Here is a 26,890-nt window from a genome sequence, read left to right as displayed (position 1 = left end):
AAGTGCTCAGACAGCAACTAAATGTTCCTAGGCATGTATTTATACAACTTACTCTAGGGAGCTACTAAAAATGTCACTGGAGATTGGTTTGTACAAAGGACAGCAAACTTTCACAGTATTATGGAGAAATTCATGATAAAATTGTTTCCTAAAAAGGCAAATAATTATTCACAAAAATAGAGATTGAAAGTGTTTCTATGTTATTTTTAAATCAAAATGACAGATCATCATTAATGGTACCACTAATAAAGGCAAACTCAAAACAGGGAAGCACAGAATACTTGATACTTGAAAGGAGAAAATAGGAAAATGCCTTATTTTGCCAGCTCCCTGGAGCACCAAAACAAATTTATTGGCAATAAACTTTCAGCAGCACTTTGTTAGTTAGTTCAGTCATTCTTGATCTTCCAGGAAAATGTCCAGCTTGTGTTGTGCAAAATATCTGATTCAAACAGGTCGTTTAGACTGTTTTTTGAGTTTGGAACCCTTCCTATATGATAGGAAAGATAGTGGTAAGCTTCTGATAGTTTAAATCTAAATTTAAATAGCTTTTTCAAGTTTTAAATAGGGTATCCAAGCACAGGTTTTGCACACTGCCTTTCCATTCCACTTTATTTTATTCTTACTGCTTCTTGAGGAAAACCATTAGAGTCCCTGGTGCTCTCTGAGCCTTGTTGTTTTCTTGCAGATGTTTCATTGCCAGACTAGGCAACTTCTTCAGTGCAAAGAGGGAGTGGGCCTTGCTCTCAGTTTATATACTGTGGCTTGCCCTGCTTGTGTTGGTGGGGGTGTTGTTCTCTCCTTGGGAGTTCTTTGATTGGGCTGTTGTTTGCTGCTTGGTTGATGGCCTGAGTTAATAGTTCCTTGATTAGGGTGTATTGTGCTGTTTGATGGTTCATCTGGTGTTATTCCTAGTGTTGATTTTTGCATATCTGGGTGTTGATTGCTGGCAAGGGAGTATACTGGTCTTCTGGCTTTTCTATTGTCCCTTTTGAATGGTATATAAATGTTGTTTACCTCTATGTGTCTGTTGATGGCTGCTTTCTCTGAGTGCCAGGCTTCCAGGAATTCTCTGGCGTTTTTGGATTTGGCTTGGTTTAGGATGCTCACAGTTTGCTTCGACTGAAAACCATTAGATTTTAGAATCTAGATTTGTTCATACATACCAAGCTGCATTTGAGTAAACAAAGTCAAAATAGTGAAAGAATCCACTGACATTAACTATAACATGTAAAATATTTCTGCTAAACTCTATTATTCAAGCAGCACATTTAGTTTTATAAATTTCCAGTGTCATTTCACTTCAGTAAAATTGCAACTTGAAAAAACTTAATTTTTTAAAAAGACTAAAATATGTAGAAACAGTTCTACTGGGTTGGAGAATTAATTCAACAGATTAAACAACATCAACTTTACTGTTTGATATTGATTTATTCATTGGCAATGTATATATTGTACATTTTTTTATTTCAAATTTCAAATGAAGTTGAATAAGATAGGCAAAAAAGGATTCAAGTCTAATAGCATATTACACTGTTTGCAGAATTTATTTGGTCAGCTTTTTTAAATGATTACCCCTCAAACAAAGCCTTGCACTTCTAATTTCGGCATATGCTTAACTTCTTCAAAAAAATTCCTTAATTTGGCTAAAAGATTTCAAGCTTTTGTGATATAACTGAATTTTATAGTAATTCTGAACTACTGAAAACTAAGTAACTTTGAAGATGCAAACTGATTTTTTCCTCATGACATGCAACATTATAGTACATAGAAAATGCGCCTTTCTGGATATTCAACTGTTTTAATATTGCCAAAGAAGAACTGAAACAATTAAAAACAAAACTATCAGTGAAAGTGGGGAGGAAACTGGAGCCTCTAGTTGTATTCATTTGCAACACAGAAGTTGTGAGAGCATAGCTCTTCACACTGTTGAAGGTTAATATGAAAAGACCTCCTAAGCCTTATGGAAAAAACATACAACGGTAACTCCTTACACCTAGATGTTAGTAGCGTAATGAAAAGCTGCACTATAGATTGTTTCTGATGATGCTCCACCATTTGCATTCTTAGTGCAGAAATTATTAAGCATGCCATTAGGTCAACTGCAGTAGGATTACATCATCAAAGCTGAAATGTAAAAAAAAAAAAATTCTGCCTGTTCCTACCAGTACAGGAATCAATAGAATTAAGAGGATTGAGGTAAAGACAAAAAGTCTTAATGAAATGCAAGACTACTCTTCATCTCCCTAATCTGCAATTCCAGTTGCAGTTGGATCTTGTCATGTCATGCCTTTACTAAAGAAAGAACTAAAATAATACAAACATGAAGCAAAATGTAGAGCAAAGAAAATGAGAAACCAGAAGACATTACACTTAACAAGAGTTTCTGTACATATTTCAGCCAAGTGAATGTTTATTATAATTAAAATTCTGTTGTGAGGTTCAGAATAAGAAACATACCCTCCAGCAAAGATTAAATAAAAAATAAAAAATGAATAAATATTGGCATCCTTTGATTTCTAAGCTCCTTCAACTATTCTTTTGTATATTTAAAATGCTATTAAATATTTTTTAAGTAAATATACAGCTTATATTTGGCAATAAAAATTTAGTGCTTGAAACCAAGAGACAAGCTATATCATCATCTCATAAATTCTGTATTCAGAACCCTTCTATCTCGTACCATCTATAGCATTTTCACTGACACTTAAGCTCCTTTCAGAGACTTCATCTTGAATCATTCCTGACTCCTCCTGCTTGCCTGGAGAGGCAACAGTGACTTCATGCAGCAGTGTGGCCCCTTTTCGTTGTGGCAAGATAGTAAAAAATGCTTCTTCCCAGTTCCTCTTTTCCAGGTATGCTAGGATGATTTCAAATACTATGAGGAAAAAAAAACCATCCGCTTTTTAAAAAAGAAAACAAAATACAATATTTGACAAGGTAAGAAAATTACTGAGGTAATGAAACTAAATCTAATTATTTACAGCCTCTGCAATAACCACAAAATAACCTCATTTTGCACACAGTATTTAACTTATACAGTGTTAGCAATTACTATTAAATAGAAGAGAAGGCAGCATGGGATTGTTCCTAAGTGAGAAGTAATTGTATTTCTTAATGTTTTTCTCCCTAAATTCTGTAACATGACAAACTTTTTAAATCAGATCCATAAATACAGAGAATTAATTGATATTTAAAACAGATGAAGACATAGTTCTAAAAGGTATATATTGCAATTAAACTAACCTGTAAATAAGAAAAATAGACTCAACAAAATCAATTCCCTTTTTTAACAACCAATAGCACTTGTAGCTTATGTGTGTTGTAGGGGTTGAGAAAAAAGGTTACCCTTCCAATGAACTATTTCTGTGAGTATGTAAATAAAAATTAGAGCGTAATTTATTCATGCACACCCAAGCATTTTCCTGACTTCTACTTGGGCAGATTAACTGCAGCAACAAAACTTTCCTCTGTTGTGTTGCACTGCCTTTTTTCCTGGTTGAGGAGTACTTGTGTAGCTTCCCTGTCCCAGTTAGATTTACTGTGATTTGAATTGTTTACAAATAGTTTCACTGTACGGTGAGTAAAGGAGCAACTCGGGAAATACGTTAAGTCAGAACTCTACAGGTGCATATTATGAATAAAATTAACTGATTAATAAAATTAATTTGTTAAGTAATACAATGACACACAGTGGATATCTAATCTATTACACTAATATATACAAGTATTAGATAACTGTTGTCCAGGAAGTTGAGAAATAAAGACAGCTGTCTGCTGTAGTAATTCTTGTCAGTATTTATCAGAAATCACAAGTAGAGATGGTAGTTGGTTCTGACATTTACAAAACATAAATCTAACGGTTCACTTACAAAACGTAGAATCAAAACTAAATGAAAAAAGTAAAATTTATTCTTACCATGATTGACTGCCAGAACTTTCCTACTGTTCATTTTCACAAAGTTTCCAAGGGGGAGTTGTGCATGGCTTATACCTTGTTCTTTTGCTCTTTTGTACGTGATTCCCTGTAAGCAAAACAGAAATAAAATAACAATTTGTATTAGATTACCTGAGATTATCAGGTAACTTATTTGTACTTAATTCGCTTTAACTCTTTATTTTTGCATAGTAAAATATGTGCATTATACACATATAAGAAGTCTTATGGCATGATTTAAAGATGTTTTGTATTATAGAGCATTGATTTGTAAAATATATCAATTATTAAGCCATTGTACATAACCTAAAATGCTGAGAAAAGGCTGAACTTTTCATGGCTTATATATAAAGTCAAGCAATTACCTGATTAAGTGTTCACAAAAGTAAACAGTTCCTTCATAAACTGAACCAGTTAGCAGAGCGGATATGGAGAGAAACAGCTCAAAAGATTAATTAGAATATTGGCATTTTTCTTTCTTAAATATATGCATATTAATTTGTTGTCTATATCAAATCCATTCTATGCTGTCTTTTCATTTTCCTTAATATTAAACTCACATTTTCAATGATGTCCTAAAACTATCTGTTAACAAATAACGGCTGGTCAAGCTGAAGAAGTATAGACCTGATCTATGACTTGAAGACAGATCATCAGGAACCATACAAATCACACAAGCTTTTTAAAGAAACAGTAAGATGATGACAGATGATAATAATAAACATACCAACCATTCAACAGCTTGCCCTATTTGCATGATCTACGGATTATTCTGTAAGCTTATGCCTACGTATGCTATAAGCATTTTATTAGACACTAAATTCCTTTGGGGTTCATTTTTAGCTGCTAGCAATACCACAATAAACATGATTAAAAATAATAAAATCTACTTTGGATGAAGTGCTAACAGCACAAATAAACTGCTGATATGCTATAGCTGTTTTATGAAGCACACTATATGATATATGATCATAATAAATACTTGAATCGTGACAGTACCTACAGAATTTTCTTAGATATGGAATGGTCTGGAGCCTTTTACTTCAGTGCATAGTTCCTGCTGGTGGTCTTGGGGAGATCAGCACTTGAGCCTCTAAGAAGTCAATGCAGGTGGCTCAGGGCACCACTGATGGGACTAATCTCCCCCTGAAGGAGCTTACTGTGACTTCAGGCTTTAGCTCCAGCTCAAGTATGTGGAAACCATGGTCAGAAAGCCTTCACCCAGCTCCATCTGCTGTGCCAGGTGCAATCCTACTTGAGCCAAGATGCCTTGATGACAGGAACCCGTGTCCTGATTGTTGGTCTACTGCAATGCACTCTATATGAGGCTGTCTTTAGAATGATCCAGAAGCTACAGCTAAAACAAAATGTAGTGGCTCCCAACAGGTTTGGTAGCACCCATTTTGAACTTGCTGTACTGGTTGCCAGTAGGTTTCCAGGCCCAATTCGAAGTGTTTTTAAAGTTCGTTACAATGCAGCGTCAGGATATATCAGGCATATAACAGAACTGAGCCCACCCATTTTGCCCAGTAATCAAGAGAGGGCCTACTGCAGATCCCTCCTTCTTATTAGGTGCATGGGACATGTGCCAGGCAACAGGCCTCCTCAATGGTAATCCAGACTTTGGTAACCCAGACTTTTACTCTTCCCCAGAAGTACAGATGGCCCTGACTCTGCTGGTATTTTGTGAATAAGTTATAGTACTTTAATTCCAATGAGCATTCAGCCCTTAGACTGTGAAAGGTCCCCTGTGCAAGCACCAAGTCATGTCTGACTTTGGGGGGGGGATGCCGCTTTCACAACGTTTTCTCGGCAGACTATAGCGGTGTGGTTTGCCATTGCCTTCCCCAATCGTCACCTTTCCCAGCAAGCTGGCTACTCATTTTACCAACCTTGGAAGGATGGAAGGCTGAGTCGGCTATCCAAGAATCCAGCTTCCGCTGGGATTGAACCCGGGTCGTGGGAAGTTTTGGTTGCAATACTGCCGCCTACCACTCTGTGCCACACAAGGCTGTTGTGCCCTTATATTAGTTTCAAGAAATCTATATTTATTAAGAGCTTTTAGCAATATTATGTTAATTGTTTATGCTGAGCTTTTACTTTTGTTTTTGACTTTTGCATTTGACTTTGTTGTACCCTAACTATGGTGCAGTGTATAAATACAGAAAAATACTTGAACTCCCAATGACTCCCACCATGACCCGTAGTGAGGGATGTTGCAAGCTGTAGTTCAACAACATGTGAATGCCACAGATTCTCCATTACTGAACATCACACTATATTCATCAAAATCCCACCTAATAGGTTGACACCATTAATTTTCTATTAATTTTTTTAGTTCAATGAGACCTTTTCAAGTATGCATGTACAGAATTTTAATAATAAGTGATCTACCTTGTGATGATTGTGATCAACCAAACCTCCAATAACATAAGCTTTTGATTCATCTAATTCACTCAAGACATCTGGAGAATCTGAAGTAAGGTAAACAAGATCTTCCTTTTTCACCAATTCACTGTAATGAGCTGATTTAATATGAATATCCTTCAAGATATAAACACAAATCCAAATATAAACCAAGTTATTTTAAAACTAAAGATCTTCAACTACCCTGAGTATATATTCATGCCTGCACTGTTTTATAATTAAGAATAAAACTGTACTGTATGCAACTGTCAGCAAGGAATGACATAGCAATGAAACAGTATCACATTATCACTAATATCTGGAAACATTCAGATATAAGTACTATATATAGAAGTAATATTGTAAAGCTTATAGTTTAAATGAAGAAAGAACTTAAGACTTCATTTGTAAGTCACTTAGTCGTCACAAAATGGTTTCTTCATTTCACTGAAGTCAAAGTTCATAGTCTGACAGACCAGCAATCTGACAATTGACAATGTTAAGAGACAGTCCCTGATTCAAGAAAAAAAGACTTTTCATAATAATAGTTAATTAAATCATATACTTAAATTGCGAGTACCTTCCAATTTATCCATCCCTTGTCTGTTTCATTCATGTTGTCCTTCAGCTGCCCTCCATGACTGGTCAAGTAAAACTGAGAAAGGAAAAAGTAGACAATATTTATTGACACTTTTTAAGATTATATAACCAAATACTCTTTTTCAACATTTAATATTTTCCACATTTTAGTTTCACCTCAAACATGACAATAGCTTAGAGTTGGAAGTTTGAAGGGATTTTTTTTTTGGTATATATTTTTTAATTAGGTGATTCTGCGGTGCTGCCTAAGGCCCCAAATAATTTGTGGCAAAAGTTAGATAGACTATAGATGAAATAAAAAGTATGGAACCGTATCAACATACCAAATACCAAGGCAGTTTTGTCTGACAGGAAAATGGAAATGAAAAATCAATGTAATAGTGAAAAAAATCAAGCAAATAGATGACTTGGGAACATGGATAGAATTTGTTTTTTTACTACTCACAATTTACTAAATGGGAAACTGGATGAAGAAATTTCAAGATGCAGAAATCCTAACAGAAAAGTAGTGGATAACACGTGGTCTGTTGTAAGGAATGAATGTTTGTTGGAGGAACTGAAAATGGCTCTTTAGTGTGCCCACTTTGAAAGATGGAAGAATTGGATATGTTAGAAGAATGCAGTAGGAATGGCGCACTTAAGAAAAGGATGTGGTGAAAGAAGAGATAAGGTCAAGTATGAATGGATACTATGTGGACTGAATATAAAAGCAAGTGACCAGTGTAAAAAAAAGTATGTTGAAGTATTTTCCTCTAAAGCTCCCAAAGGAGCACCTCTGGGTAAAGCGATTACGCTATACCTGTGTGGAATTCCTACAAAAGAGGAGCTGAAAGCCACTGAGATCAGTAGAAGCTTTATTAAAGATAAGTACTTCCAGGATTATACAAGCAATGCTCCCTGTGATGGAAAACAGGTACGTATGCTGTGTTCTGCCATGGCACGTTTGTACCAAGGACTAGTTTATAAAGCTTTTATAACCATCATGCTAAGCATTTATTAATCTTACGTGCAAAACAAGTTGTCAGGTAAAATATGTGAAAAACAAGCTTATCAGTGGAATACCTTTTCCATGAAATCTGCAGTGTGTCTCTACAACACTGGTATAGTGAATGGGATTACCGTAAACTAGATTTAGCCGCATTTTCTTTATTACATGTCATTAACTTCTTTTCCTTACTATTTCTTACTCCTGTTCTATGTATGTATGTATATATGGTTACCCAAGATATTTTGGAGCAGAAAAAACCATGGCTATCAGTACTTTAAATTATCAATAGTATGAGTAAACTCATTATTGATAACTATATTTAGACACACAGGGACATTCGTATTGTCAAATTTCTAGACCAGTATCTAGATAACTTTAAAATAACTTTTCTTTATGTATGCTAAGAATGAAAGTATAATAAAAACTATGTTAAGTTATCTTAAGTTATCTTTCATACGTATTGTAAAACACTAAGTAAGTGGTCAGAGAACAATACTTGGAAGTTATTTGGATTGACATACCTGAACAGGATGAAGTGCTTTACGATTTTCTGCGTAACACCTCTGAATTTGCTTGTGAAGTTTCTTGACATCCTGTATATAATACAATTTGTTTTTATACTGTCCTTCAGAGAAAGCACCACAAAATGCTTTAACCAAGAGATTCAGAGAGACTCTAAAGAGAAAGAAAGGAAGCTTTTAACCAACAAAAATTACTTCTGACTAAAACATTTATCTTTGAGAGAAGTTAAACCACTATGAAGAAAGTATATGTCCACTACAAATATAGAGGGTTTTCTGAGCTCTCACTTAACCATTACTAACCCATCATACTAACATTAATCAAGATAAAGCCAATAACCTGACTAAAGATAATATCTGGGCAGCAATAGTGTGAACACGAGCAAGTGTTGGGTACGGCTTCAAAACGTAATAGTGATGGATAATTCTTTCTAGGACTAGCATAAATCTTTTTGCTGTAATTTTGAATTCCGTTTATTAGTAAAACATAATAAAATTATGCAATGAAAATGAAAATTAATCTTCCTGGAATTAAACTATATAAGCAATTTACAAAAGTGTGACACCAATTTCCCTAAGCCTATTGGAAAGTATTGGTAATGTTTATCAAGCACTACTCTAACATATGAGAGCCAGTTTGGTGCAGCGGTTAAGGTATCAGGCTAGAAACTGGGAGACCCACCTTAGGCACAAAGCCAGCTGGGTGATCTTGGGCCAGTCACTCTCTCTCAGCCCTAGGAAGAAGGCAATGGCAAACCACTTCTGAAAATCTTGCCAAGAAAACTGCAGGGACTAGTCCAGGCAGTTGCTGGGAGTAAACACTTACTCAAAGACACATACAACATATATTCTGTACTAGGTTAAACTTTACTTCTTCTGCCATATAGGTCTTCATTAATTCTATATTAATTTCTCAGGATTGAACAAACACTTTCTGAAAAGTTTTTGTATGAATGCAGTTCAGATATTAATTTTAGCACACGCAGGTAGTCCTCACTTAATGACAATAATTGGGTCCGGAGTTTCCACTACTAAGTGATGTGGCCGTAAAGTACAATGCCGCATGATCGCATTGCTTAGCGACAGCACTCCTAGCAGTCCTTGTTGCTGTCATTAAGAGAGGATTGCAGGTCGTTAAGCGAGAACCTCACATGACGACTTGGAACTTCCTGCTGGCTTCCCCCAAAGTCAATGGAGAAGCCGGAAGGAAGTCGCAAGCCCCCAGCGGCTCACAAGCAGGCAGGTGGTTGAGTACTATGGGGTGACGTGGGGTAGGAGTGCTGCTGTGAAGTACAAGCAGGCAGGGAGGGTGTGCTGCTGCAAGGCGTGAGTGCAAGTGGGCTGGAGAGGGGTTGCTACAGTGAGGGGCTAGTGTGTGTGGGCTGGGGAGGAGGTCTACTGCGAGGTGTGATTGTGACTGGGAGGGGGCGCTGCAGCCTGAGCACGCACTACCGACTAAGAGATCCCTATATAGCAGAGTTCCTCAGGAGAAAAAGTGGTGGGAGCAACTTGCAACCTTCCCTGCCGGCTTCTGCACTGACCTTCCCTGTCCCACACGACTGCAGGACATTGCAACTGTGGTAAGTGCAAGCCAATTGCCAAGTACCTGGATCGCGATCACATGACTGCAGGGGGTGCTGGGACAGCCGGACCTTCCGAGGGCCGGTTGTAAGTACCGCTTGTTCAGTGCCACTAAGTTCAAACAGTCACTTAAAAAGTGGTTGTTAACTGAGGACTTCTTGTATCTTGTGCATCTCTGAGAATAACTACAAAATCTATGTGGTTGCTAAGAGCTGACAATGACTTGATGGCACTCAATCAAGATACTCAGAATAAATTGCTTCCAAAATATTACTTCCATTTACCTTGAACTCCATCAAATTGTCAAAACTGCAGTCTATAATAAGCCGAAGTGCACTAGGAACGATATCCCTACGCATACGTTTCCTGACACTTCCTTCACCATTTGATTCCAGCTGAGATTGGCGCTCCATTTTTCTCTTCAAGCGTTTTTCTTTACGTTTTTGCCTGAAATGTTGGAGAGAGAACATCACTGTGTTATTCAGTGATATAATATAGGTTATTACAAGCTGATGTCTTATGTTCTTCCATATTGTTGTTTTAGAGATAATTAGGCTTTGTTGATTATTTGCTGAAGCATACGCTCTTTAAATGTTGGGGTGCTGGCATATAATTCTCAGGTAGAATACATGCTTCAAGGATAAACTCAGCTAGTGAAGAAAGAGTTAAAAGTGTTCATTTTATCTTAAAATGTCATGATTGAGCTAAAAGGAAAGTTTCACAGAGAAGTCCTATATAGCAGAGATGGAAGAAGAGGTTGAAAGAAGATAGTTTAAAACTCAAGAACTCCACTGAATTGTTACTTATTTATTTAAACAATTTATATCGCTATCTCAAAACAATGAATTTGGATGGCATCATGCTATTTGGTAGCATTGCCAAAGTTATGAAAAGGCACGTTTGAAATGCAGAAAGGCAGGCCAGAAGAAGACAAAAAAATTGTATCCATTTATATATAGCCTATTATTTCATTTGTCCAATAACAGACCATTTATACAGTGTGAAATCAGATAGGTCATAGTAGTTTCTTAGAAGTCTTTCATCATGCAGACTGAGAGAGATTCCACATTTGATCACTCCTCTCCAGTATAAAGGAAACAGAAAAGAGGACAGGGTGAGCTCATATAATCCTCAGGCTTAGTTCTGAACTCTTTCATGAAAGAAACTGGGGAGCAATAAAACTTGAATCAGTCAGAACTGTCTAGTCACAAAATCCATCCTTGTTATAAGAAACAAACCATACTTGCGTAAGACTCTTTGTTCTTCCCACTGTTTCTGCTTCATTAGCTTCTTTCTTTGCCTTTTTGACATAGTTTCAATATTCTCCATCTTTTCCAATGGCAATTCTTTGCTTTCTACCTTATCGATGTTGCACTTCACATTTTCTTCTGTATCAGTAACCTTGGTTGTCTTAAGGTTTTCTGGTGGCATTCCTGATGACATGAGCTTTCTAATAATCAAACTGTTTTTTTTTCTTTGAAGGCCCTATAAATTGTGGAATCCAAATAGAATATATTATTTAAAAAGTGTGCCTAAAATATTGTATTTTTTAAAACTCTGGTCTAAGGAAGTTGAATATAAAGCATCGTCTCCACCTAATGTACAAATTATGAAGGGAAAAAATCCCTTATTTTATAATGTATATATTAATATGCATACACAAATACATATAAAATGTCAAATCAACATGAAATACTACAAATTCAAGGCAATTGCTATTGAAATAAACAAACAATAGACAGATGTCCAAAGCTGGTATTTTGGGAATTGTAGTAAGACAGGAACATTCACAGAGGTCACAGTTACACTGATATATTATATATTCTCTTACATTTTGCAACCATATAATACGTGGCACCAGGAGGCAGTACCAGCAACCTCCTGAGATGTGGCGTCTCTCACCACAAAAGAATCCTGTACCTACCGTTGTTTTTTCGACCTCACCCTCGCGAGGGAATCGTTGGCTCATTCCCCCCCAGGGAATCCCATAGACCGAAGGGCGAAGGACAGGTCGCGCGACGCGACAACTGGGGGCTCGTCCGGGATCCCTTCGGTCTCACAGTGTGATCTCTGTCTAGAGGTGCACTGCCTTCACTCTCGTTACTACGCACCTGGCAAAGGCTCTGCAATCGTAAGTAATGGGCTCCCCACTCTCCAAAGTTTCGTCAGTTCATAGGGACGAACTTTATGATTTAGTGAAAAAGGCTAACTCTTGTCAAAAGGCTAACGGTACGACCATCTTTCCCATTTCAAAAAATTCGGTGACTCAACTCCTACTGTACATGGAGAGACACTGCCCTGTCTATCCTTCAGAGGGGTCGCTCAAAGCATCCACTTGGGAAAGGATAGGAAAATATTTTCATGATACCCCACGAGCACCCGTGCCTATTCTGACTGCCTGGAAGGCTGTTATGGCGGCCATCAACACTCTTTACCCTCCCCCGTCTTCCCCGGAAACTTGCCCTTCTCCTCCCGGCCCAAAAACCCCACCCCCTCTTGCCGCCCATCTCGATGCTGCCTCACCACCACCCCCTCCATACCCAGCCGTTCCTCCTCCCCCTTCAGCTCCAACCCCCGACTCCCCTCAACACCACCCCCTAGGAGGCGCCATCACTGAACTCCTCTCCTCCCCCCTCTCATTGGAAATGGAGAGTCCCTCTGCCTTTCCCATGACCATCGGCCTAGGGGCGGCGGGAGGAAATTTGTATAACAATATTGAACTTAAGGTTTTGAAACAAATCAAAGATGCTGTAACCACCTACGGCTTGCACTCTCCTTTTACTAGGGGAGTTTTAGACTCTTTAGTTACTGCTAACACTGTTATGTTATTGTATGATTGGAAAATGCTTTTTTCTATGCTTATGACCCCGGCGCAATACGTTGTGTGGCAATCTGAATACGACAAAGGGGTGGAAGTAGAAATTAGAAGAGGTCTTCCCGCAGGGGTGACCGCAAATCAATTATTAGGAAAGGGACAATTCGCAACCTTAGTCCAGCAACAGAACTCCCCCCGTCGTTGTTTTGCTATTATTCACATGTGCGCCATGAATGCTCTCAAAAGAGTGGATGATTCCGACTCTCAATCCACCCAAACGTTTTTGAAAATAATGCAAGAACCAAATGAACCATATGCTTCCTTCATAAGTCGCCTTCAGATTGCTTTAGACCGACAAATTGATAATGCCACGGCTAAACAAGAGCTGCTAATGAAACTTGCTTTCTCTAACGCTAATCATGACTGCCAGACCATTCTGCAACCCGCAGTCAATCAACTGGGTGTAAAGCTTGCAGACTTCCTGCAACTCTGCAGAATCGTTGGTACCACCTCTCATAAAGTGAGCGCTCTCGCTGCTGCCATTACCACCTCGCTACCTTCTACTAACCCCTCCCCTCAGCTCCATTCCCCGGAAGCCCTCGCAATCACTCGTCATGGAAATTGCTTCAATTGTGGGAAGCCGGGCCACTTTAAGAATCAATGCCGTGCACCCGGGGGAGGTGGGGCGCCCCCTTCCACTCAAAGGGGGCCGCCCCCCCCCTCCAAACCTAAAACTCCTTGTCCCAGGTGCCGCAAAGGCTATCATTGGGCCTCGCAATGTCGCAACAACTCCTCCCCTCACCAGCCTTCGGAAAACTAGATCGGGGGTTGTCAGCTAACCCCGCCCCAAAGGCTGAATTACCCATCACCAGCTTCCCTGTGGAGTTGGCAGAGGATCTTTTGTATGACGATCCGGGGGCTGTCCTTTCCCTTCCTCTTGTTGTCACGCTGCATAAACCCCTCCCTCCTTTTACCCCTGCTTTGCTTATTCCCAACTCCTCGCTCACGCTTGAGGGAATGGTTGCTGCTCCCTATTTGTATGACTCGTCAGATTTGACACAAATTGCTCTGGCAGGAGTGGGAGATAGGTGCTTTTCCTTAGATAAAGGAACAATTGTCGCCACGCTCATACTTCTCCCTTCTCCTGATATGCCATCATTGTTTGCCTTGCAGCAACCAGTCCAAACCTCTAAACCCACCCTCCTTGTCACACTAAATGGTCGCTCTTTCGAAGGCTTGATTGACACCGGCGCCGACGTCTCTGTCATTCGTTCCGCTGAATGGCCCTCCTCCTGGCCTATCGCCGAAGCCTCCTCGGTGCAAGGAGTAGGCGGAGCACAGGCCGCTAAGGTCAGCTCTCATTGGCTTTCTGCTGTGACTGCTCATTCTCATATTACAGCTTATCTAAAGCCTTATATCTTGCCTTTGCACTGTAACCTATGGGGCCGTGACTTGCTTTCACAGTTCCACGCTTTTATTCAACTTCCCTAATGGCTTTACAGGACCCTTTAGGGTCTCTCTCTCTCTCTCTCAAAACCTCTGTGCCGGTATGGGTTGATCAATGGCCACTCACCAAAGAGAAACTGGACGCCTTACATATCTTGGTCCGACAGCAGTTAATTGAAGGCCATATCGAAACCTCCACCAGCCCATACAATACTCCGGTATTTGTCATCAAAAAGAAGTCTGGCAAATGGCGCCTCCTACAGGATCTTAGGGCTATCAACACCATCCTTCAGCCCATGGGACCTCTGCAGTGTGGACTTCCCAACCCCAACTTGATTCCGGAAGGGCACGACCTCATTGTAATAGACCTCAAGGATTGTTTTTTTTCCATACCTTTGGCACAAAAGGACAGAATTATTTTTGCATTTACGGTACCGGAGCTCAACAATTCAAAGCCTACTGCTCGGTACCAGTGGAAGGTCCTCCCACAAGGCATGTTGAACTCACCCACAATGTGCCAATTTTTTGTTGATAAAGCATTGCAACCCTATAGATCCCAATTTCCGCATTTTCTTGTGTATCATTATATGGATGACATTTTAGTCGCTGCTGAGGGCCCGAAAGGGACAGTTCAAAAAACTTTTCCTACTCTTTTAGCCACCCTAGCAACGGCAGGGTTGCACGTTGCACCAGAAAAGGTCCAGTCTCGTTATCCAATGCAATATCTAGGCCACAAAGTTTTAGCCTCCACGGCTGCCCCACTTCTACCTATGCTCACGCTTCCCCAGCCGACCACCTTGGTCCAATTACAACAATGTCTGGGGGTCATTAACTGGGCCCGCGCATACCTCGCTTTAACTACACCCATGTTATCACCTTTATTCCAAGCGTTAGTGGGTTTGACAAACCCAGCTGACAAGGTGTACCTTACAGAACAACAATTGCATGCCCTACAACAGGTCAATGCCGTCCTTACGACCCAATGGGTGGACCGTGCGCTCACTGACAAACCACCCTCTCTTGCCATTCTTTCAACACATCAATTATTAACTGCCATCATTGTCCAAACGTCTGATAACAAACATCTACATATTTTAGAATGGCTACACTTGCCACACACACCTAAGACATCCATCATCACCAGAGCAGCACAAATGGCCTCTCTTGTTGAGAAAGGCCGGAAGAGGATTAGAGCCCTAATGGGACTGGATGTTTCCACCCTGTACATTCCCCTTAAGGTTACTCAATGGGAACCCCTCCTACAAAACTCCACTGCACTGCAGGATGCCTTGGAGGACTGGTGTGGCCAGGTGTCATGCCATCTTCCCCCTGATCCTCGATTGCAACTGTTGCGAACTGTACCCTTCACACTAACCTCGCCGTTCGTTCAGCAGCCACTCAAGGAAGCCCTCACTGTTTTTACAGACGGCTCCAAAACCATAGGGGCTTGTACATGGCAAAATAATTGCAAATGGCATAAACGCCTAACAGGCCCACAAGCATCTGCCCAACAGGCTGAGTTAGCCGCTTTTCTGTTAGCCTTGTCCCTTTTCCCAGAACAGCCTTTGAATGTTATATTAGATAGTATGTATGTCACTCAAATGGCTGTGGCCATGTTTGATGCATATATTTCCCCTGTTACCCCCCCCTCTCTCATGACGCTTTTTTTGCAGCTTCAAACTCTCCTGAAGGACAGAACATCCCCTTTGTTTGTAGCGCATATTAGAAGCCACCAACAGCTACCCGGTTTCCTGTCCGAAGGCAACCACATGGCAGATGAGGCTTGCAAAATTATGGCCTCTTCCCCTCTTCCTCCGCAGCTTTTAGCAGGGGACAGCCATGCTTATTTCCACCAAAATAAAAAAGCATTGGTGCGCCAATTTGGCATTACATATCAAGAAGCTACCGCCATTCTTCAACAATGTCCAACCTGCAGTTTGCAGGCAAAGTGCATCCCTGAGGGAGTTAATCCCAGGGGTATCCAAGCTTGTGACACATGGCAGATGGATGTCACTCATTATCCCTCTTTTGCACCTTGGAAGTATATCCATGTATCTGTGGATACTTATTCGGGATTCATCCTGGCAACTTTGCAAAGAGGAGAAGCCACGAAAAACGTAATCAATCATTGTATTCGCACTTTCGTCACATCGGGATGTCCCAAAACTTTGAAAACTGACAATGGCCCTGCTTACGTCAGCACTCCCTTTGCTGAGTTTTGCCGTAAGTGGTCCATTACCCACAGATTCGGTATACCATTCAACAGCCAAGGTCAGGCTATTGTGGAAAGGGCTAACCAGACCCTAAAGAATGCCCTTGATCGGCAAACGGGGAAAAAGGCCTTAGGCCCCCCAAGCCTCCCGATGTTACAAAATATCCTTAATCTCACCTTGTTTACCTTGAATTTCCTTAATCTTACCGGTACCCCCCCTGCTACGGCTGCATCTCGACACTTTTCTAAGCCAGTAGTTCCCTCTTCCCGTCCCCTTGTTTATTTTAGGCAACTGCCCAGCCCTGAGTGGAAAGGCCCTGCGCAACTCGTCACCTGGGGAAAAGGCTACGCTGCTGTGCAACTTCCTGATCGAGTGCTCTGGGTTCCTGCTCGCTGTGTCCGGCCGTATCATGGGCAGCCTCCTGACAAGCACCTCCTTGACCCTCCTTCTCTGTTATCTCTCTTCCATCTTTGCTCCCCTCACAACGAACCCTAAAACAACCTCTCTCATTCGAACCCATCGTTTACGCTACCCTGCCACCATCGGCCGCAGCTCAGCATCCAACGCCATGGAATGTCTTCAACGCTCTCCCATCAAAAGAAAAGGCACCTTCTGGCGCTGGTTTCGCAACAACACTCTTCTCCAAGATGGCGATTCCTACTCCATCACTTATCACTTTCGCCAAACTACCCTTGCTATCACCAACGTACAGTTGACCGATCTAGGACAATATCACTGTGAAATAACAAAATTAATTAAGGGGTTCGCCACCTCATCTCGCCTTACGCTCACCTTGTTTCAACTCTCCCTTCCTGAGCCCGCCCGTTGGCAGGGACGACGCCTGCTGGCATCTGACGCCCAGGGATCGCATCGCCCTTACAGTATCACCTGGACAATCTGCGATGCCTTGGGTCAGATCCTGAATACCTCCTTTTGTTATAGCCCAATTGTATCTTGTTTCCCTAACCTGTATTTTGACTTTTCAGAAATGCTTTTAGGAGTGACAGCCTACAGGAGGCTGGACGGCACCCCGCCCAGCCACTCCATCGTTAAAAGGTATCCCCTGTATGTGTGCCCAGGACATGACACCCGCCCTGACCACGTGCACGACTGCGGAGGCTTAGCAGATTACTTTTGCAAGTCTTGGTCCTGCGTTTCCACCGGCCACATCTACTGGACCCCTCCGTATAAGACTGATTACATCACTCTCACTCGGTTGAGAGAGGACATTGAGTGCACCGCGACCAATCAGGGTTGGAATAAATGTAATCCGGTTATTGTACAATTCACTGCTGCAGGAAAAGCTCAGGGGAATGCCTGGGACTCAGGTGTAAAATGGGGAGGTCGTATATATGCCGGATGGCCCGGGTTTCATTATGGCAACATATTCTACATTCAACGACAGGTCACTCTCCCTCAGTCCCCACCTGTTGGGCCCAATGCCGACGACATTCACTCCACCTTTCTTAAACCCCTCACCAAACAAAAAAACCCCCTTGTCTCTCTTCTTAACTCCTCCTTTTCCCTTGTTCACACCGCTTCTAACACATCTCGATGTTGGCTTTGTTTGTCTTCCTCTCCACCATTCTATGAAGCAGTCGGTTCTCCTGACCCTATCCGAAACTCTACCTCAGCCTCCTCCTGCCGCTGGCAAAACACCACGTTGACTATCACCTCTATCATAGGGCAGGGCTGCTGCCTTGGCCGTGTTCCTGCTAACTATACTCAATATTGCCTTAATTCTTCTCATGATCACTGTGCCCTCTATCTTCCAAAAAATCGCTTGAACATCAACGGTTACACCGGCCATGGTGGCTACGGTGTACTCTACACTACCTCTGATAATATCTCTGCCCGATTGACAGGGCAATACTTTATCCCTGGGAACAACTCTGTTTGGGCATGTTCTTCTGGCCTCACCGCATGTGTATATGGTGATACTTTGTTACGAACTAACGCCTTTTGTATTCAGGTGCTCCTACTCCCCAAAATCTCCATCTATTCCCCTGACGAACTTATCTCCATTTTAGAACCCCCTCATTACCCCCTCAAGGCTAAGCGCGAAGTAGTGACTGCTGTAACTTTATCAGTCCTACTGGGCTTAGGTGCGGCCGGAGCCGCCACCGGTGTGTCAGCCCTTGTTGTCAATGATCAGAACCTGCGTCACCTTAGTGCTATCATTGACACTGACCTTCGCGCCATCGAACAATCTATTGTGGCGCTACAAGATTCCCTTACCTCTCTATCCGAAGTGGTTTTGCAAAATCGTAGGGGTCTCGACCTTCTGTTCCTCAAACAAGGGGGACTGTGTGTTGCTCTAAAGGAAGACTGCTGTTTTTATGCCGACAACTCAGGAGTAGTATTGGACTCTATGAAAGAGCTCAATTCCCGTTTAAAAACAAGGGAATTGGAGCGCCAACAATCCATGTCATGGTATCAAAATATGTTTAGCATTTCTCCATGGCTAACCACACTGTTGTCCACTCTGTTGGGGCCCCTCCTGTTATTGATTCTCGTATGCACCATAGGCCCCTGTGTGCTGGGTCGCGTTCTCCGCTTCTTAAAGCAGAGACTTCATACATTGGACTCAGAGGTATCCGAGACAAAGCTTGCTGTTCAACACCTGGTCACTGCTGTAGGTATGGAGAAAACACCACTCTTGGGATGGTCCTCTGATAGTGAATCGGAAATGGACAAGGACCCCCAGTCACACTACCCCCCGAGAGAGGACGCTGGGATGGGTCTCCTTGGACTGAAGAGTCCCTGGCTCCCCGACTCAGACCCTCTGGGGGGAGGACAAAATTAAATAAAAAAGGTGGAAATGTGACGAATCTGACTCCATTAATGCACAGCTAGATTGCATGTCTCTCACGTAGCCTCAGAATGCTGTATATTCCCTTATAAGGGCATGACTTGTATTTCCCTATTCTCTTTGTACTCACTCCCCCGCCCTGATAGAACTGCTGAATAAAAGGAGGTGGGGGCGTGGCACCAGGAGGCAGTACCAGCAACCTCCTGAGATGTGGCGTCTCTCACCACAAAAGAATCCTGTACCTACCGTTGTTTTTTCGACCTCACCCTCGCGAGGGAATCGTTGGCTCATTCCCCCCCAGGGAATCCCATAGACCGAAGGGCGAAGGACAGGTCGCGCGACGCGACAATAATAGCCACTGTATTTATTTCAGTTTAAAAATTATCTGGATTATGTCTCCACTTTATTATATTTATGAGAGAAATAAGCAAACCACTTGATTTCAACTCTTTGGATAAGAATGAAGAGGACTGGTGATGGAAGCAGAATGTTTAGAATGAGAAAAAATATATAAAGAAAAATGAGGAAGATGTTACATAAAAAATTAATTTTGAAGCCGTACATTATAAACCTATCTAGATGCTCTCATAGTAGTTTATTTACAAATATTAGCTTTAATCATAGCACAGTGATCCGGTTGCTAAGAAATTTATATTAGAATACAAAGACATATATTTAACATGTGTCATGTTCACTGTTTCAATGTGCACTGTACATCGTAACGTTTCACATGCCATGGCGCTGACGCGCGTTTCTGTTTGGGAGGGACCTGCTGTGAAACCTTGTGCCAAGCTCTGTATCTATGTTCATTTCAATGGAATGTGTTTGGGTCATTGTATGAATGGATCTGTCTGGCCGGCAAGGCTGAGCATGCCCAGCATGCCTTCATGCAAACCAGACGACCTGAAAAACCACCAGCCACCATGAGGGGACCCCGAAGTGCCGCAACTGCTGCCTGGCCAGGCTATAGAGCCTGGGAAGAGGAGAGAGATCAGCGCTATGCGAGGGGTCAGTGTCTCCAATGTGGAAAGGAAGGCCATAGAGCAGCTGATTGCCCAAAATCCAAGGCTGGAGATCGAGCGGGCAAGCTGCTGGCCAAATCGCCCCCCCCCCCGTGGCGGATGACAGCAGCCAAGGGCGCAGCCAACGCTGAGGAAGTATTCTACTTCTCGGGAGAGGCAGAAGATGACTCTAAGGAGCCGGTGGGAAATGCCAGCCACCTGCCATGAAGAGCACCTGCGGGCAGGTGGAGGAGGATGGGCGCGAGGATCCTATAGTGAATGCTGACTGTCCCACTTTAGCAGTAAAAGTGAAATTGGGCTCCCGCACAAAGACTACAGAGGTCTGGGCTTTAGTTGACTCTGGGTGTTCCAGGTGTCTAATTCACCCTGATCTGGTTGCTGCTTTGGACCTGCCTAGCTTCCCCCTCCAGCAGCCTTTGATCTTTACACAGTTGGATGGTTCAACGGCGGGGGGGGGGGAGGTGGCAACCCATTTCACTGGAACTGTCGCAATGCAAATGGGCAGCCACCATGAGACTTTAAAATTTGTAGTGGCACCTGTTGGCAATCCCTTGGTAATTCTGGGGATCCCCTGGTTGACCTATAGAAGCCCATATATAAACTGGGAACACAGAACTCTGACTTTTAAGGATGGGTTTTACCAAGCTCCTACATCGGACAGAGCTTCACGTGCGGGGCTTGGAAGGGCTGCAATTGCCACGCCACGCCCTAGTTTTGGACATTTAGAAGGCTTGCCCGATCGATACCAAGACTTTGCAGACGTCTTTGGGGAAATGGAGGCAGATCAGCTACCCCCCCATTGGAAAACTGACTGTGCAATAGAGTTGGTTCCCAACGCTCAATTGCCCAAGCCAAAAATTTATCCAATGACTCAGAAGGAGCTTGAGGCATTACGGGACTTTATTGATAAAAATCTGTCAAGGGGGTTTATTGAACCTGCAAATTCCCCAGTTGGGGCCCCTGTGCTATTCCGGGAAAAGAAAGATGGCATGCTTCGACTCTGTACAGACTATCAGGGGTTAAATTCCGTGTCAATTTGCAACAAGTACCCTCTTCCGCTCAAGAAGGACATGTCAGCTCACTTGTCTAAGGGCAAGATTTTCTCCAAGCTCAATCTTCGTGAAGCCTATTTCCGCATCCGCATCCGAGCTGGAGATGAGTGGAAAACCGCTTTTAATTGCCCACTGGGTTCATTTCAGTACAAAGTCCTCCCTTTTGGGTTGGCAGGGGCGCCCGGAGTCTTCATGCAATTGATTAATGAAGTATTACATGATCATTTGTTTAAAGGGGTCCTGGTTTATTTAGATGATGTTCTCATTTACACTGAAACCGAGGAAGAACACGAACGCCTCCTCAAACAGGTGTTAAGCAAGCTTAGAGATGCCAAACTTTATGCCAAGCTTTCCAAATGTGAGTTTCACAAGACCCAACTTGACTATCTGGGCTATAGGGTGTCTGACAAGGGCATTGAAATGGACCCTGCAAAAATTCAGGTGATTTTATGTTGGGAACATCCCCGCACCCGGAGGCAATTGCAAAGTTTCCTCGGGTTCAGTAATTACTATCGCCAATTTATCCAGGGGTTCGCTGAGATTGCTTTGCCCCTCACTGATTTACTCCATACCAAGGGCTTGGGGGAGACACACAAAGTAAAAAACCCTGGGGCAGTGCTGAATTGGACGTCTGAATGCCAGGCAGCATTTGAGAAGTTAAAAACCCTCTTCACTGCTGAGCCTATTCTACAGCACCCCGATCCTGAACGCCCCTTTGTGGTCCAAGTTGATGCTTCTGACTCCTCAGCTGGGGCTATATTGTTACAGAGAGATTCTGAAAATCACTTAAAAATCGCTTATTTGTCCAGAAAATTTTCTGAAACTGAACGCTGGTGGCATGTTTGGGAAAAGGCGGCTTTTGCTGTAAAAGCCGCTTTGGAAGCCTGGCGTCACCTCCTGGAAGGCGCTAAATGCCCTTTCGAGGTTTGGACCGATCACAGGAATTTGGAAGCCCTCTGCACCCCCTGGCATCTCAGTCCTAACCAAATTCGCTGGGCTCAATTTTTCATTCGCTTTAACTTCCAGTTAAAATTTATTCCAGGAAAGAAAAACTTTCTGGCCGATGCTTCGTCACGTTTACCTCAGGACCTTGACCACGTGGCGGATGTGGTTGGGACTGTTCTCACTGACCCACAACTGGGCTTAGTTGCTGTCATCCGGAGCCAGACCTGTGTGCAGGCATCCCTGCCCCCAGCCCAGTCTGGGAAGCGGAAAGTGCAAGTTCCTTGCCAATTACAGAAAGACTTTCTCCAGGCGCTGAAATCTGACACTTGGTTGCTAGCTAATAAAGACACTGTTTCTTCTGAAAACGGTCTGGCATGGGTGCAACACCGCCTTTATGTACCCAAAACTTTACGACCTGACATTTTACAGCATTCCCATGATGATAAACTTGCTGGGCATTTTGGTTTTGTTAAAACATTGCATTTGGTTCGTCATCAATTCTGGTGGCCCACCTTGAGACACGATGTAAAAGACTATGTGGCTTCCTGTCCTGTTTGTGCCATGTCAAAGAGAAAAGGGGGGAAACCACAGGGGCTTCTGCAGCCTGTGGCCAGCCCGTCCTGTCCCCAGGACGAGATTTCTATGGATTTTATTGTGGATCTTCCTCCCAGTCAGAAGAAAACTGTAATTTGGGTTGTAAAAGATCTTTTTTCCAAACAAGCCCATTTCATTCCATGTGCGTCCATCCCGTCGGCCCCACAACTGGTGCACCTATTTCTCATCCATATCTACCATCTCCATGGTAGCCCCTCCCATTTGGTCAGCGACCGTGGGACAGAGTTTACTTCCCAGTTTTGGAAATCATTTTTAAAATTGATTGGCACCAAACAGGCGCTATCCACCTCGTCCCATCCTGAGACTGACGGATCTACTGAGATTTTGAACTCCTCCCTTGAATTTCTTAGAGCATACATTAACTACCATCAGGACAATTGGATGGACTTGCTGCCTTTTGCTGAAGTGGCTTACAACAATGCTGTCCATCAGAGTACCGGGCAAACCCCTTTTCGTGTGGTTTCTGGTCACGACTTTGTTCCCATCCCTGAACTGCCACAACCCCCTCCCCAAACTTGTTCTGCCTCTGACTGGGCTGTTAAGCTTGCTGATTTCTGGCCGGTGATTCAACAGGCTTTGGCTGATGCCCAGGCTGCTTACAAGTTTCAAGCCGATAAGCGTTGTTCTTTGCAACACGATTTCAAGATTGGGGATCAAGTGTATCTATCTACCAAATTCATCAAGTCCCCACAACCCTCTAAAAAACTTGCTCCCAAGTTCATTGGTCCTTTCCCTATTGTTGGCCTTATCAATCCAGTTACTGTTAAGTTGGATCTGCCTCACAATTTGAAATCCTTGCACCCTGTTTTCCATTGCAGCTTGCTCAAGCCTGTCCACCACTCTTCCCGCTGGCATCCCCAACCTCCTCCTCCTGCTCCGATCATGATTGACGGCCAACATCACTTTGAGGTCAAGGAGGTTGTTGATTCTTGCAAGCTTCGCGGCACCCTCCAGTATCTGGTCTGATGGAAACACTTTCCTCATCCTGAATGGGTGTCTGCTTGCCACGTTAATGCTCCTGATTTAATTCGCCATTTCCACTTGGCGTACCCTTTAAAGCCTGATGCTTAGTGTTTTCTTTCTTTTGGGAGGGCAGTATGTCATGTTCACTGTTTCAATGTGCACTGTACATTGTAACGTTTCACATGCCATGACACTGATGCGCATTTCTGTTTGGGAGGGACCTGCTGTGAAACCTTGTACCAAGCTCTGTATCTATGTTCATTTTAATGGAATGTGTTTGGGTTATGTGCTCTGTTCAAGGACCTTTCCTGCAGACCATCAGAAGCCGTTAGGAGCACCTGGGATTGTGAGCTTGGGAAGATTCTACCGGGGAAGGGATCTCATTTGTACTGAGGGTTTTTAGTTTGCATTTGGCACGCTTTTATCATTCTCAGCTTTCTTTGTGATCCTGCATACTATTCTTTAATAAATCAGATATCTTTGCATTCCTGCTCATGAGTCTGAGAGTGTTTTAGAATAGGCATTCATTACACTATGGGGGCAAATGACCATAAAGCCTCCAAGATCAGGGAGAAAACACCAAAAGACAGGAAATAAAGTTAATTAATAATTAATAAATGTGCAGCCTTAGTATCCTAAAATTTATTATAAGCAAACACCACAAGAAGTTATCTATGGCTAACTTTTCTATATATCCATTTATACAACTGCAAACTCTTTCAGAATAACTGAGATACAAGCATTTCAGTTGGCATCACATCAGTGATATCGGTTTGATATCACTGGAAATATCAGTAAAGAAAGTAATAGAGTTTATATGGTTGCAAAATATAGCCTCGAAGCTTTATATAACACAATGAAATGAAAAATATCCCCAAACCCTTAAAAAAAAGCCTTAGAAAAAGGTACTTAGCAACATTCAGAAGCATGAAAAAAATCACCTCTCCTTGAGGGCTGCACAAGCATGCAGACAACCAGAGACAGCTTTCAAAGGGACTGTGCTGTACACCGCAAAGAACCTCTTCCAAATGCTTTGTGTAAAACTGTCAATAATAGGACATAAAGTATCCACAATTTATTCTACTGCTTTAAGGGAATATATTTTCTCGAAACAATTTAAATTGCAAGGAACCATGACTTGCAATTTTGTCCAGCAGTGTCTGGGAGTCAAACTTGGAGTCTAACAGAAGCAGCAAGCCCCACTCCTTCTATACACTCACACACACAGAAGCCAGAACTTGCGGTATGATGCTGCTTTTGTCATTTTAACAAAAGCAACAGCAGCCTGAAGATGCTCATATTATCCTATTTTTACTAGGAAGCCTGAGTCTTCTGATCCCAAGACATATTGAGGAGATGAGTTGGGAACATAGATGCCTTAAGTCCACTTTGTTTTGTTTTCAAATTATGAGTGTTACCCAAAAACTTTGCTGAAGTTTCAAGTTTTCATTGGTTAAAGCCTTATGTCCCTAAGATCCATAGAAACTGAGGGCGATGGACAATAATACAGCTGTGAATGCCAATGGACACGCCCAGTTTCCACTCCCATGTGAGCTATTAGTAAGTTAGATATGAAAAAAGCGATGGAGCCCACAAGAGAGTAAAATCATCAGAGATAGAAATGAAGTAAGATGCATTGGTTCTATTATTTCAAATATTGGTTTTGATATATGCTCTAATGTATGTACCGTTATTACATCCTGAATATTAATTTGAAAAGCAAATTACACTAATGATTAATAACACGGTATAAATCACACTGGCATGGAGAAAAGGGAGAACTGCATGGATAATGAGAGAGCAGAATAATTACTGTATCCACATTTAGTAGAAGCAGATGTTGGAACCAAACTCCCAGAATTCTCAGAAGTGTGAGTCCAACAAATCTGGAGAGCGCAGAGTTGGAAAGGACTGTCAGCCACGTCGTGTCCTCGGGCTCTGCGAGCCATTCTTTGCTTTCTAGCCTGGGCTGATTTCAATGCCCTTCAGCCACATTAATTCGGATTTTCCCGGCCCCGCTGTTTCCTGGGAGAGTTCAGACCACACTCACGCTCCTTTCAGTCCGAGCCCAATTCTTCTTGGATCTGAGCGAGCACGTTTTGGCCCAGAGAGCCTCGTCAGGCCACAGACGGGCCCACCCCTGCGGTGCTTCTTTCGTGCCGCAAATGACTAACGCCGGCGGCCTCCTTCCTCCCTTCAGGTCATTCATAAGAGGAGCTCGAAGCATTTTTAACGACCTTGCTGGGCAAGATTGGGCTCGACTGCAGAAGCCGTTGGGGAGGGAGGCTGAGGAGAAACGCGACTTCCCCCGCCGACCAAGCCAGGAGGCAGGCCTCTTCCTCTCTTACCTTGCACCCCAGCGCACGAATCAGGACCAATGGCCACCGCCGAAGGGCCTGGAAACCGCGCCAGCCCTTTCCTCCGCACGCGCCGCGGACAACCAAGACCACAGCAGCAACAGCCCGGCGCGGAGTAGTGACGTAATGCCTCTCTTAGTCTCGAGGCTTAGCAGGCGGAATTGTAGTAGGAAAGCGCCCTCCCTTCGCGGTTGCCTTTGAAATACTTTCACTTTTGTGGGGGAGTGTTGATCGGCTTTTTAATTTAAAAAAAATCATACTGCCTTTCAAATGTACTGGGCTACAACGCTTGTCCGCGGGAGCTGAAGAAGTATTCCATACCTGATTCAGTAATCCAAATGTGATTTTTTGCAGGTGCTTTTAAATTTATAATAGGTGGTGCAGCGGATTTCAGAAAGCACGCTGGCTTTGAATCTGCAGCGTTAATGTCTGATTAGATAGCCTACGTTATGCAAGACATCTTTCCCATTTAAGTGTTTTCGTTGAAGGGTATTAAGCTTACTTTCGTTGAAGGGTATTAAGCTTACTGCATAGGAACGAAAATGAATATAGAATATATCTTCATCATGGAAAATATTACTGCATAGTGAGCCGATATATGGATATGTTTCTCATAC

The 26,890-nt window shown here is 42.6% G+C and overlaps 1 protein-coding gene across 2 annotated transcripts; it reads right to left on the bottom strand.

Annotated features, from left to right (window-relative positions):
• Window positions 1-1,411: 1,411 nt before the first annotated feature.
• Window positions 1,412-26,355, bottom strand: TRMT10A (tRNA methyltransferase 10A). 2 transcript variants are annotated; one of them, XM_063309931.1, is made up of 8 exons: window positions 26,265-26,355; window positions 11,277-11,518; window positions 10,318-10,480; window positions 8,453-8,524; window positions 6,924-6,998; window positions 6,332-6,481; window positions 3,920-4,025; window positions 1,412-2,878 (listed from the first exon to the last, which is right to left on the bottom strand). In XM_063309931.1, the coding sequence occupies exons 2-8, from the start codon at window positions 11,474-11,476 to the stop codon at window positions 2,673-2,675; spliced, it is 972 nt and encodes a 323-aa protein (XP_063166001.1). In that variant the 5' UTR covers window positions 11,477-11,518; window positions 26,265-26,355; the 3' UTR covers window positions 1,412-2,672. The 2 variants fall into 2 exon arrangements, with proteins under 2 accessions (XP_063166001.1, XP_063166002.1); XM_063309932.1 differs by lacking the exon at window positions 6,332-6,481.
• Window positions 26,356-26,890: the final 535 nt, after the last annotated feature.

Source organism: Candoia aspera, chromosome 8 (genome assembly GCF_035149785.1).
Source record: "Candoia aspera isolate rCanAsp1 chromosome 8, rCanAsp1.hap2, whole genome shotgun sequence".
Lineage (NCBI taxonomy): Eukaryota > Metazoa > Chordata > Lepidosauria > Squamata > Boidae > Candoia > Candoia aspera.
Note: the sequence above shows the minus strand (reverse complement) of the source record. Positions and strands in the feature narration are given on the sequence as shown.